Source organism: Salmo trutta, chromosome 1 (assembly GCF_901001165.1).
Source record: "Salmo trutta chromosome 1, fSalTru1.1, whole genome shotgun sequence".
Classification (NCBI taxonomy): Eukaryota; Metazoa; Chordata; class Actinopteri; order Salmoniformes; family Salmonidae; genus Salmo; species Salmo trutta.
The window spans coordinates 17477651-17491695 of record NC_042957.1 but is presented as its reverse complement, the minus strand read 5'-3'; the positions used below and the strand labels follow the sequence as shown (position 1 = coordinate 17491695).

The 14045-nt window shown below is 42.6% G+C and overlaps 1 protein-coding gene across 2 annotated transcripts; it reads right to left on the bottom strand.

Annotated features, from left to right (window-relative positions):
* Positions 1-2738: 2738 nt before the first annotated feature.
* Positions 2739-13836, bottom strand: trib2 (tribbles pseudokinase 2). 2 transcript variants are annotated; one of them, XM_029732982.1, is made up of 3 exons: positions 12469-13836; positions 9882-10174; positions 2739-5041 (listed from the first exon to the last, which is right to left on the bottom strand). In XM_029732982.1, the coding sequence occupies exons 1-3, from the start codon at positions 12742-12744 to the stop codon at positions 4573-4575; spliced, it is 1038 nt and encodes a 345-aa protein (XP_029588842.1). In that variant the 5' UTR covers positions 12745-13836; the 3' UTR covers positions 2739-4572. The 2 variants fall into 2 exon arrangements, with proteins under 2 accessions (XP_029588842.1, XP_029588925.1); XM_029733065.1 differs by having other exon boundaries at positions 13710-13835.
* Positions 13837-14045: the final 209 nt, after the last annotated feature.

Here is a 14045-nt window from a genome sequence, read left to right as displayed (position 1 = left end):
CTATATGATGCCTTCAGAAAGTATTCATACCCCTTGACTTATTACACATTTTGTTGTGTTACAGTGTGAATTCAAAATTGATAAAATATACTTTTTTTTACCTATCTACACACAATACCCAATAATGACAAAGTGAAAAAATGTTTTTAGAAATGTTTGCAAATTTGTTGAAAATTAAATACATAAGTATGACATTTACATAAGTATTCACACCTCTGAGTCAATACTCTGTAGAAGCAACTTTGGCGGCAATTAGAGGTTTGAATCGTCTGATGTATGTCTATATCAGCTTTGCACATCTGGATTTGGGGATTTTCTCCCATTCTTACTTGTAGATTTTCATAAGCTCTGTTATGTTAGATGGGGAGCGGTGGTGAACAGCAATCTCAAGTCTTTCCACAGACGTTCAATGGGATTCAAATCTGGGCTTTGGCTGGGCCACTTAAGGACTTTCACATTCTTGTTTTGAAGCCATTCCAGCGTTGTTTTGGCTGTATGCTTGGGGTCATTGTCCGGTTGGAACGTAAATCTTCACCCCAGTCTAAGGTTGTTTGCCCTCTGAAGCAGGTTCTCATCAAAGATGTGCCTGTATTTGGCTCTGTTCATTGTTCCCTCTATCCTTACCAGTCTCCCTGTCCCTGCTGCTGAAAAGCATCTCTATAGCATGATGCAGCCACCACCATGCTTCACGGTAGGCATGGTGTTAAACAGGTGATAAGCTGTGACTGGTTTTCTCCAGACATAGCGCTTTGCATTCAGGCCACAGACAACATCATCTTTTTCCTCATGCTCTGTGTCTTTCACGTGGCTTTTTTGCGAACTCCAGGCGTGCTTTCATGCGCCTTTTTCTTAGGAGTGGCATCTGTCTGGCTTCTCTCCCATAAAGCCACATTTTGTGAAGTGCTGTAGAGACTGTAAATTACATTTCTGTATTTCATTTGAAATACATTTACAAAAAACATTAAAAAAAATATTTTCACTTTGTCATTATGGGGTATTGTGTGTAGATGGGTGAGAAAAAAAATATTTAATCCATTTTGAAATCAGGCTGCAATACAACAAAATGTGGAATAAGTCAATGGGTATGAATACTTTATGTCTACATGACACGGTGCAATGATAATAACACAATAAGAATACATCTAATGTCAAAAATCGGGCTAGGCTACATACCTCTGCAGGCTTGCTTTGTCACATTCTCTCCTCAAACGTGCCTTGGTATTTTGGCACTGCGCCAGATCCAGTCCATAGAAATACAGTAGCAACAGCTGTATCTTTTAGTATCGTTCAGTTTTCTGTCCCCATCATTTCAGATTGACCATCTCGTTCATATGCATTGTTGCTGAGGCACTTACTACACACAAGCAGCGATGCAAGGTTGGCTGCAGGAGTATTTACATCATATTTACCATTTCAAACTGCTACTAACCATCTTCTGCATCTCTCCGTATCTTTTATCGGAAAATAGTGACATTTGTTGCCTTCTTCCCTTGATTTCATGTATAAAGTGCAGCCAGGGACCGAACACTAGCTTGTTCTTGCTGATATCTCTTTTTCTCTCTTTGCATAACTATCTTTACCTGCTGTAGGCCTAACTCTATCAACTTTCGCACCAGCTCCGCTGCTATGGTAGTCGGCTACATAAAATAATGATTCATCAATCAATCTCAAATGTTTTAGGTGGAAATGAACACATTTTTTGACTCAAAACCGATAGTACTTTTGATAAAAATGGCTAATTCGGCCATATGCTTTCAATAAAACAACTAGTTTGTCCACACTTTGCGGATTTCTGAATCATGAATTCACTGGCAACGGAGCAGTGAGACCTGCATCCAGCAACGTCTGTCACGTCCTGACCAGTAAAGGGGTCTTTTGTCATTGTAGTATGGTCAGGGCGTGGCAGGGGGTGTTTGTTTTGTGTGTTTTGGGGTTTTTGGTCTAGGGGATTGTGGTTCTAGTTTTCATTTTCTATGTTTCGTTTTCCAGGTTTGGCGGAGTGTGGTTTCCAATCAGAGGCAGGTGTCATTCGTTGTCTCTGATTGGAAGCCATACTTAGGCAGCCTGTTTTCCTTTGGGTTTTGTGGGTGGTTGTTTTCCATTTTGTGTAAGTACCTGACGGAACTGTCGGTTGTCGGTTTTGTTATTTTTTGTAAAAGTGTTATCTCATTAAAATTAAAGAAGATGAGCACTATACCCGCTGCGCCTTGGTCTGTCCTTTATGACGCCCCTGACAACGTCACATGACCCATTTTTGCAGCTGTTTCAGTATCAATTGGGAGTTTCTGGATTTTGGGTAAACTTCTCCTTTTAAAGAAGCTTACCACTCAAAAATGATCATATAGTTACACTTTCTGTATTTTGAAAGTTTTATATCTTGAAACTTGATTATTGACATGCAAAACATTTTGGGACTGTATCAACAGTGGACTAATGAAACAAATATCAAAATAGTGGTTTTGTGTTGTCATTTCCTTTAAGCATTGAGACATTCTGGAGTGTGTTTAGGTGCTCCTCAGCCAAAGATGTCTGAAGTGGTCATACTATACTGTACTCCAGCAAAATGAAAATGTTATCACTGTGGCCTTCCTTAGCATTTTATTTTTTAGACATAATGTATTCCCTGATAGAAAACACTTTGTAATAACCATAAGTGGGCTTGTGTAAAAATATACAGAGGCCTAATGTTATGAAGAATCCATATCTAAGGTGTGCTAAGAGAATAATCAAACCAAATGTGCAGTTCACAATTTATTTACTGAATAAATTTGGACAAAACACCAAAATCTGTTACATTTTACAATCAGAACATCCGAGGCAGAATTCCCACCATGCACCACTCCCCTCCAAACAAAAACAAGAGGACTTCTTAAGCATTAGCACCAAATCAGCACCAATGCAAATAAGGGCAGCTCATTCTACGAAACAAAATAAAAGCATTAGTCAGTTTTAAAAGTGACTCAAAATAGCACATTTCCGATAACATTTTCACTTGTGTTTTGACTTTTATAAAAAAAAAGCTTAATTCTGTTTCACCCTGCTAGGCAGGCTATAGCATTCATAGGGTGCATGCCAAGGACTAGTTAATAAAAACACAAATTCAAGTAACATTGAGATACGACAAAACATGTCCACTGGTACCCATTCAGAACAGGACAGTTTTACAGGACCTACGCAGGCAGTAGAAAATTAACATGGGCTACTGCAGACCATGTTACTGTAATAATATTGTTTAATAACTGATGTCAAGTTCAAAATAAAATATATTAAGGGGTGACCGAAGTTGGCATGGGTGGTGGGGGCAGAGAAATACTGGCACAAAAGTTTAATTGTTTATTCTAAAAACTTTGGACAGACTTTTTTCCCATCGCACATGTCCTGTGTCCAAACTATTGCCTTTAATATACATGAAAAAGGAATCTCTGAAAAAGAAAAACCCTGCAATGTTTTTTTTAAATATATATATATTTATATTTATATAGTTGTTACAATTTAAATAAAATGTTAAGTTTTCCTCTCCTACAAATGAAAAGCTAAACTTAAATAGAGAAAGCGAGTCTAGAGAGGTGGAATTGATTGTTCACCTAACCTAACCTAACCTAAACAAATCAAGTGCATTATGCCATTAGTGGAGGCATAACGAGAGAGGGAGGTTACAAATTAAGGTTAAGCAGAAGATATCAAAGCAGCATTAATAATTTAATGGAATAGCTTAATACAACAAGGTGATATCAGACTTAAAACATAGCCTTATTATTAAATGACAAATTGATGGTGGTGGAAGATAGTTTTTTTAAAGAAATGCACATGATGAGTGGGGGAGAGAAATAAGGCTACACAGAAAAAGATGATGAAGTACACACGTTTCTGAAGACATAAAATAGTTTAGTCAGTACTCGTCTTCTATGTCAATGAAAGAGCTTTATAACCTAGGTTCAAAGGTCATGTTAGGTAATGAGAGACAAACACTGAGTGACAAAACAAAAATGAGGTCATCTGTCCTGATGATTGTTGGAACAGAGGAGGTAGAAGTTGGCCCTGACCACAGGTCCAGGGTCAGATATTGTTAATCCTCATAATGGTTAAGGTGAGGACTGAGGGTTATGTGATCTGATCCTAGATCTTTGGTTAGTGGGTAACTTCTACCTGGGTGTGTGAGAGAGCATAGAGGAGTGGTGTTCTTGTTCTCCTTGGCTGAGGTTTTTTGTCCCTTCGTGCTTTCTGTAGCGTCACAACATGGAGTATGTCTCTACTTTTAAAAGCACCACTTAAAAAACGAACAACAAAAGATAACGTTTGCTACATTGTTTGTGACTTGCATGTCCAGTGGCGGCAACTCCTCTTAACAGAAGTCCCGCCCCCAATTATGTTAATACGCCATTCGCCACCTGGCTCCGCCTCGAGGTTGGTTTTCCATGAAATGGAAAGAAAAAAGATGGATACACCTTTTCTGTGAGTGACAATGTTTCACCTGCTAAACAACTAATCTACCTTTAGGCTCTTTCAGAGCGTGTCGCATTTGTTCCGCTCTGTGGCGTAGTCCTCCCTTTGTGCTCCCTGTTTCCTGTCTTCTCAGCTGAAGAACTGATCCAGCTCCTCCTCCATGTTCACCTCGGGCACAGTCTGCTCCTGCTCCCCTCTCCCCTGGACCATAGCGCCACCTGCTGCCCCGGAGGATAAGAACCAGGGGTGCTCCAGGATCTCCCGGGACGTGAGGCGCTCTGCGGGCTCCCGGCGGAGGATACTCCGGATCAGACACTTGGCCTTGGGCGTCAGGTTCTCTGGGATGCTGAAGTGGCCCCGGCGGATCTTACTGAACAGGGAGCTGGGTTCTACGTCGTGGAAGGGGTAGCGGCCCACCAGGATGGTGTAGAGCATGACGCCCAGGGACCAGACGTCGGCCGCCTTGCCTGAGTAGCTGCCGCTGGCGTTGAGGATCTCAGGGCTGACGTAGGCAGGGCAGCCATGTTTTTCTGACAAAGAGTCATCATTGCCTTCTAGGATGTAGGTGTCTTCTAGGCTCTCCAGCTTCACAAGGCTCCTGGAGGGAGACAAGAACCGACAACAAACAAATATTAATACCCAGAATCCTATTATTACAGGAGGATGACTAAATACAAAAATTATATAACCGATATGTTAAATCAATGGACAATGACCCATTTTCTAGTTTTAATTGATTCTGTCCATAAAATCAAAAGAACATTGTGAGTATAGAAATGCTACTGCCGCATGGATCAAGATTACAGTAAGCAGTTGCCCTCTTCTAGTGGGAGGGCATTGTAATTCACTGTGATGGACATCATCCGTATGATTTAGATCCATAGCTTTGGACATTAAATGAAGTAGAGCACATAATGCCCGGGGCTTACAGTACATCTAACATTTCCATTTACAGTGATAAGAGCAGAGCAGCTAGCCAGCCAGCATGCATCAGCCTATAAATAACCCAGCTGATTCAATAGGCCTCTCCAGCCCAACAAAGAGCAACCACTATGGAAGACTTCAGTTCAGTGGCCTTGAGTCAGCGTGCTGTAAGAACAGTTTGAAAATGGGAATCAAAACTCAAAAGCCTTATCATCATCAGTGCCTTTTAACAGAGAACCATGAAGTCTCTTTTCAAAGCAGATCATCATAGCCATGGTTTTGTGAAAGCTGCTGATCATAATGATGGGTTGTTCAGGGACAGCGTGACTGATGAGGGCTCTGGAGGGGCCCAGGGTACACAGACCCTACACACAGAGGATGAGAAAGGGACACTTATGAAGCGCCGCCTAAAGTGTCTCCATCTGTGTGTGAGTGCGTGTCTGTGGAAGTGTGAGGGGCTGTTAAAGACACACACGCACACACACACGCACACACACACACATTTCAGATAGTTCGGAGTATTCAATCAATGCATTGCCTCAATCAGGCTGCTAGAAACCTTTGTAAGCAGCCTGTTTGTAAATATCACTGACAGAGCTACATGCAACATAGAAGTCAGCAATCTCTCTAAGCAGCCATTAGGATAGTGCTGACATAATTCTTAATACAGCTTACATAGCATCTCATGTTAAGTATGACCCACATAATGATGTTAAAAATGAATAAGAACACTAAAAAGAGTGTGCTTGTAAAAGGTTGGGTTCCAGATCGGTCCTGGCTGACACTGCAGTGGATTCCCAGCCAGTATGACCTATGACCTATAACCTTTCCTGGGAGGCAGTGATAGGTCAATCCAGACATGATGACATAAGCAGGTCGCCCAGTCTGTCACCATAAACTGCTGTGGCCATATCACCTTACCGGGTAGCCTCTCTCTCTCCCTCTCTCCCTCTTTCCCTTCTCTGGCCTTCCACTCAGTGAAGCTCTGGGACTTGGCTTTTGGCTAGGGTGACTCTGAATAGCCTGAAATGGCTTCCTCTCCAGTCTCCTCGTCTCCTTTCCTTCATCTGCACTGATTCGAAAGAGCTGGATAGGTGAAGCAGATTCCCGGTAGCCTACCACTGCTTTCAACTTTTACAAAATGTTAGAATGTCGTGCTAGCTTGTTTTCAGATCGGTGCGGATGCAGGAGAGGATTTAAGGATAGGAGGAGAGGATATAAGGAGAGGAGGAGAGGAAGAAAGCCACTTAGAATTAGGTGCAACCCTAGACCCTGACTCCCCACCCCACAATTTCTCTCCTAACCCCCCTCTGTCCCATCAATCATTCAGTGGAGGGTTAGACATCCCACCCTGGTAGGTCCTGTCATGGCAGCCAAGGTCGTTAGACTGCTATTAGATATAAGTGTGGCAGTCAGCTCAGCTTCCCTTTTCCATGAGCAGAGTCAGAGGGTGACATTGCCACAAATTCACAAAGATCCAGGACATTTTTCCTCTAAACTGTGCCCGCGCCCCGAGACTGCCGCGCAGCTCCCAGGGACTGCCGCGCAGAAATATCAGCCCACAGAGAGAAGCACGAGATTGAACTTCACTCAACTTTCTAGAGCAGTGGTCACGTCGATCTCCAAGCCATTCCTAGTCGATTGGCAAACATTTCTGTAAAAAACCCAACGATAAAGCCTTGGATTCCTTTTTTTTCTCTTTGGGCTGTTGGCGGTTGGTGCACCCGATTCAGCTGCCCTGCGCGCTGGGTGGGTGAACTGTTGCCATTCTGAATCATTTCATGTGTCTGAGGGTAGAAACTCTGCCTTCCCGGCAGGCCCAGAGAGCAAATCAAGTGCACTATGGGCTTACTGTGCACCACAGATGACTGTGTCTGCAGTAACGTAGCAGGCATAAAAGAAAACTACAGCAAAGTTGATACTGTGAGATTTCTAAACGTTTAAAACCATGACTAGAGAGAGACTGTCTACAAATACATCAAAGAGCTGCAGTTTTTATGAGTGAATTCATGTTTAAGTTCTTACTCAGCACTGTCAACACTTTGTACTCAACACTTTTATAAACCATAAAATGCGTGTTCTTCCTATTTCCACTCAGCGCTACAACAAGCAGTGTAGCAGTAATAAATGAGTAGGAAAGTGTATCTATAGGCTTGCAATGTTATTATTAGCAGCTTGGGTCTTTTTTAATATTGAGGAATATTTCACTTTTCTCATAGTGAATTTGTGCATGAGGCAGAAATAATGCGGTGCAACTCGAGTTTTGCCATCAGCTGGAAGACGGTGTCCCTTTTTGATCAGTGTCTGTGGAGGAAAGGGACAGCAGAGGGATGTTGAGAGGCGGACCGCTGAGACTGACCATCAACCCAGTAAAATAAAAATGAATAGCTAATTATTTAAATGTATGCTCACTCAGCTGTGCCTCACCAGTAATACAACAACAGATCTATTAATGGTGTGATCATAAAGCCTACCTCAAAAAAATGTTTATAATTTCAAAAAATGGCCCGAACAACAATGCATTGGCAAGGCAATTCAAGGAAAGCCAGTATGCGGTGATAATGTATTGGGCCTATAGCTTACTGCACAAACATTACGACAGTACTGTTTTTAATTGGTCAATGTTGCATAGGCGTACGGTTTTTAAGTAATGTTAAAAACAAATCTATGCGGTAGATCTCGGCTTCACTCAGAAAAGGTTGGTGACCGCTGTTTTAGAGTTTTCCTTAACACTATCAACGTTCCCTTTACTGTGGCAATTGTGATCAAATCAACGCAATATTAGCCACTTTCAATGCAACATACCGAAACAAAACTAACTATGCAAGAGATTTTGTTGTAGGCAGAACACATCGGAGTAGGATGTGTACCCTACACAAACTGTAGCGACATAACCAATCAGAGATGCAGTAGGCCTATAATCAAATAGACCATAGCAATATATGGATCTGTGCCATTTACTTTGAACTGGACTGTGTTTACAGCATGAGTGGTCGTGAGTAGATGCGCTTGTTTTGAGATCAAATGAGAGCTGCATGAAGCCACGTGTGAACATTTTGTTCATATCCTTTGCTAGTTAGTGAGTTATTAGCCCAGATATATAATTTGTAGTCAGCAATAGGGGAGTGATTGCTTCCTAAAAGAGCACAAAACGTGTACATTTCTTTGAAAAGCGAGTCAGGTAAAGAGCTTTTTTTTGTCTTAAAGGGGCAGTGTTGTATTTTGAGACAGGCATGAATAAGCTAAGTAGCCAATAGGCAGAGGGTAGCATAATCTGTCTTATTCTCTGTAATAATGGTATAAGAATAATGCATTTTATTTTGTAAAGTGGTTTCTTGCATCAAACAACAAAACAACATGTTCAGTCAACTCCTTGCCAGAAGGACAAGTGGATAAGCAGGTTAATGTCAAGCCCTGCATGTTTTTTTCAAAAGTCTCATGGAATGTAGGCCTACATTGAACACCACACATTGGCTGCTACTGTAGATTGAATGATAGAACAGCTATTTCCATGATACAATGTTATGGGATGCATTTTCTTTGCTCAGTGCTGGAAATAAATTGAGGGAACTTTGGATACAGGGTATCTATCTACTCCACTGCCAGGTTGGACTTCTGCCATAGGAGCAGAATGAGGTCCTGCATAGATCTAGGATCAGCTTGCCCTTCACCAAATGTAACCTTAACCATTGGAGGAGAGCACGCCAAGCTGACCTTAGGACATTGTGTGTCTAGGCTGGGGCATTGAGATAGAGAGCATCCAGTCAGTGCCAGGCTGAATGAGGTGGCGAACAGGCTCAGATCTCCCCAGTAACAGCAAATGCTTGCTTTGACAGGGTCAGTTAAAAAAGCAGCATTAGACTATGTTTTTATCAGTGTTCTCCTGAAACATTATAATGATAAATGTGGAACACACAGAAATGTTGGTCTGATTAATTCGCTTTTATCTCTGCAGCATAATAGGTTATAAAACCTATGTTGATTCTGTTTGCGCCTAATAGGCTGCAATACCACCAGTCCACCACCAGGGGTCTGTATATACTAACCCCTGCTCGAGCTGATGTCTGTAGTGCTGATTCATTACTCTGTGCCACAGCCTTACATGGTAAATCCCACCCTAATTGAACATCTGTCAGACAAATCTAATCCTGGCATCTCTGTTGTCACTGTCCACCAGTTTAACAGCAATTCGGCTAGCTGGCATGGGCCCTGGACTGTATCCAGCAGTCACCCTGGTTGTCCCCAAGTCACATTCGTGTGTGTACTCCTAGTTATATTGGGTACCTTCAATATTGTAACCTCTGGTCTAAATATAAACTACTCAACTCCATAACTATGTTACAACAATATTTTACTGTAGTAATTACAGTGTTACTACATAGTGTAACTTCATGTAAAGAGTTACTTTAGAGTTATGTACACTCACATCTATTTACAAAGAGCATAAGGTGAGAGACTCATTCCTTTCTTCCCCTCCCATCCACCACCCCTCCTCACCCTGTCCCCTTCCTCACCTGTCCTCGTTCCTGAAGACAAACTTCCTCAGCTTGAGGTCCCGGAGGACCACGCCGTTGTCATGGCAATGTGCCACTGCTGAGGCTATCTGACGGAAGAGCCTGGCGGCCTCGTCCTCACGCAGCTTCTTGCAGGTACGGACGAAGGAGTGCATGTCTCCGTGGCTCCTCTCGAAGAAGACGTAGGCCCTCTTCTCCCCCAGCAGGACCTCCACCACCTGGTTGATGTGCTCATGTCTGCCCAGGGAGAAGTAGGCCGCCAGGGACTCCTGGTAAATGCCTATCTCAAACACCTGGAGAGGCGGCGGGAGAGAGAGAGGGAGGGGGTGGGTAGAAAGGGAGGGAGAGAGTTTAGTATCCAATGGAGATGATAGTCATTGTTCAGCACATTGTGTAGACTAGAACGGATGTGATTGTCTATCACCGTGTAGAATAGGGAATCGTGTAAGCTCTATAATTCGCCAAGTTCTCAACGCTTCACCTTACTGAACATGCCTACACCCCCCAGGGCTCCAGAACCTTTAGACCAATGTTAATTCCATGGGCTGCAACATTTAGAAAGCTGCTGCAGAGAGAAAGGTAAAACCATAGAGCTACATGGTGACCATTCCATAATCTGCATGCATACTTTTCTATCTGAATGTGAAGATTCTGTATCTTCGCCGCCATTGCCCAAGTACATAAACAGTTAGAGAGCAGCAGGCTCTGTCTCACCCTGCATTGTGTGTGTGTGCATGTGCTTCTCAAGGTCTACAATTGTAGCTGGGGTCTACTAATACACATTGGTTGTAAACTGTCAATTCTGAGATTACAAATGTATCTTTGATGTTGCTCGGTAACATGCAGTAAAAATGAAAGTCATATATACACTACTGGTCAAATGTTTTAGAACACCTACTCATTCAAGGTTTTTCTTTATCAGTGGAGGCTGCTGAGGGGAGAACGGCTCATAATAATGGCTGGAACGGAGCAAATGGAATGGAAACCATGTGTTTGATACCATTCCACTGATTCCGCTCAGTGGAATGCTATCAGCCATGAACCCGTCCTCCCCAATTAAGGTGACACCAACCTCCTGTGCTATATATATATATATATATAGCTTGCTGGCAGTGCCAAAGACCGTAGGCTTAGCCTACTCTTATCACTGTGACACAGGTTAGGGTCATACTCTAGGACTGTGTTCCTGTGGAGCCTGTGTGCTTTTAGCCTAACATTTCTGTTAATCAAGCCAGGTTCATAACATTTGAATGTACAAAATGATACATGTATCCAATGCTCCAATAATCAAACTGTACAGTTAATACTGTACCATACAGGGGTGGAACAAAGGCCAAAAGGTTGACCTCAAGTTGCCCTATGCACTTGCAAAGCCATCTGCCTACTGCATCTTTCAAACCCTTGGTGATGTATGTGCTACTGTATATAAGAAAAACAACAAAATGCAGAGTTTGAGATTTAACTACAATGAAATGTATTATATTCATATTGCACTAGAAACACTTAAACAAGATTCTACATAACATCCATTTACAGTAGGAAATAGTGTGTCATTCTGGTCATGAATTAAGCAGAGCACTGGAGAATGAGGAAAACCTTTTATTTTCTTTGCGAGGAACAAAGGCGTTGGTAGTGCTATAAGTACTATGAGTTTGGTAGAGTACGGAGCGTGCATGGTGCGTGATTACTCACTCCTTTGTCAACGTTACATCATCCCGACCCATACAACTCTCGAGACGCGCAAGCTGAGCTGCCTGCTTTGCACTCCATTAACTTTTTCCATTACTCTTTCAGTCGTATCCATTTCCAATTCATGCATAAAATATCAGGAGACAAAGTTCGCAGCAACACCGGGTACTTCCATGGGCTAGCATACAGTGCATTATTTATTTCCTGTTGGAGATGATGTGCGTAATTTGCATTCAAAAACGAACCCAGATTGCCTACAGCTATAAACGTGTAACTACTGTAGGCCTATATTTATGGCTCTATCCATACCGAAAAAAAAATATAAACGCAACATGTAACAATTTCAAAGATGTTAGTGAGTTACAGTTCATATAAGGAAATCAGTAAATGGAAATAAATAAATGAGGCCCTAGTCTATGGATTTGACATGATTGAGCAGGGGTGCAGCCATGGGTGGGCATAGACCAACTGGGGAGCCAGGTCCAGCCAATCAAATTAGTTTTTCCCGACAAAAGGGCTTTATTACAGACAGCAATACACCTCTGCACTTTTTGTGCATATGGAACATTTCTGGGATCTTTTATTTCAACTCATGAAACATGGGACCAACACTTTACATGTTGCGTTTATATTTTTGTTCAGTGTAGATGGCTGTATTGTGAGCAAGTTAATGTTTATCATAGTGCTACAGTTCTATTCTAGCTATATTAAACATGTGTGTGGGACTGGTAGATTGACCAAATATGGTGTTTTATGGTTAGGCCACAGCGTTATCTGCTCGAGATGAATGGAATGTTCATGATGTAACGTTCGCGACAATGTATCTGCTGCATTCTCTCTATGACTAATGCGCCCGTCAATCAACTCAATGTCCTATAAAAACACTTAGAGGACCCACCTTACATACGAGCTCTTCCCCGGTGTGCAGGTGGGCGGCCCTGAAAACGTGATCCCCCTCCAAGGGCTCGAGGAGTAGGTAGTTACCGATGCAGGAGATACAGTGGGAGGAATCTGGTGTTTCGGGGGGGCTAGGGGACCCTAGGTTAGGGCTGAAACTCTGGCTGGATTCTGTAGTCCTCAAGCAAGATAGGCCTAACTCCTCAAAATCGGTCGCTTTGTGCCGTGATCTCCCATAACGCGATATGTTGATGGGATTAGATAGTTGTATGTTCATCAGGATTCCCTAATACTGCCAAACTATCCGGTCGTCTTCTCTTTGACTGCACTTTGGGTTGTAAACTTGAGTAAATAGATTGGTTGTTGTGGTCCTGTACTTTGTTGCTGCCCTTTAAAAAATATAAAGCTAGATAATATTTTGTGCTACCCTTGCAAGTGCACCTATTACAATGTAATAAGTAGGTTATGTCAAACTCTATCTGTAGGCGAGGCTACTGTTGGAGGGCTCATATGGAATACGTGTATTGAAATAAGCAATTCTAAGACAACGTTTGCAATATGTTTTCTTTATCTACCCCGCTATGGGACTAAAACAAAAGCATTGTTCACTGCACCGTGACGCACGGCAGCCCTTTGCACAAAACAGAGTGCTGAATTTGAGCATAAACGCTTTACCAGAGTGCGAGACAGCAACGCCGATTTGCAACAAAGGAAACACTCAGATCCTACCGATTGCAGTTTTGTAATGATGATTGCACTACTAGATTAAATATAAGCACAAAAATAGCCCGCTAGACTTGCAATTCATTGAATTACATCACACGTTTCCGAAAATACCTTGCAGACAGAGAAGATACAAAGTAACCGCGGTTAAAATCGCACTGAGGTTGCAAACTACGGTCGGCCTATATTTAAATCAACATTAATTCTTGATAGCAAAAGCAATGCTATTGCTTTATAGCTACCAGGTCAGTGTCATACGGTCCTTGTTCGTTTAACACATCATGTCCATGCAGCGAGCTCCGGGAATTGCCATCGACCAAATATGGAGCGAGAAAACCATCCAGAATTCAAAGACCTTTGTTGTGTTCGGAAGTGGATGTCCTTTGCGACGAATTCGTTTTTGAATCCAAAGGAACTTTTGCCGGCTGTTTCTGCTGCTGGAAGTAAAGGATGGCCGACTTTCCAAGGCCTTTCCCTTGATTCAGCAAGACATCCTCTCCGGCGGTGGTGTGTACTTACGTGGCTGCGAAAAATCTAGCTAGTCCATTCAGTGCGAGGTCAGCCGCTTAACACACCTTTCCTCAGCGCAGGAGCCGACTGCCTGGCGGATAGGCTTCCACACTCACACACACGTTCGCTTACACACATACGCATAGGCAACACACAGACCTGCCCCCGACCCGCCTCCCTTACGTCACATACACACACACACACACACACACATACAGAGAGGAACCCCATTGGTTTGCCTGCCGATGACTAACACAATTACCGTCTACTCTACAGTAATACAGCAGTCATGTGAGCTGCATGTACACTACATGGATTTAAATGTACCCACGGCTGGTATGGCTT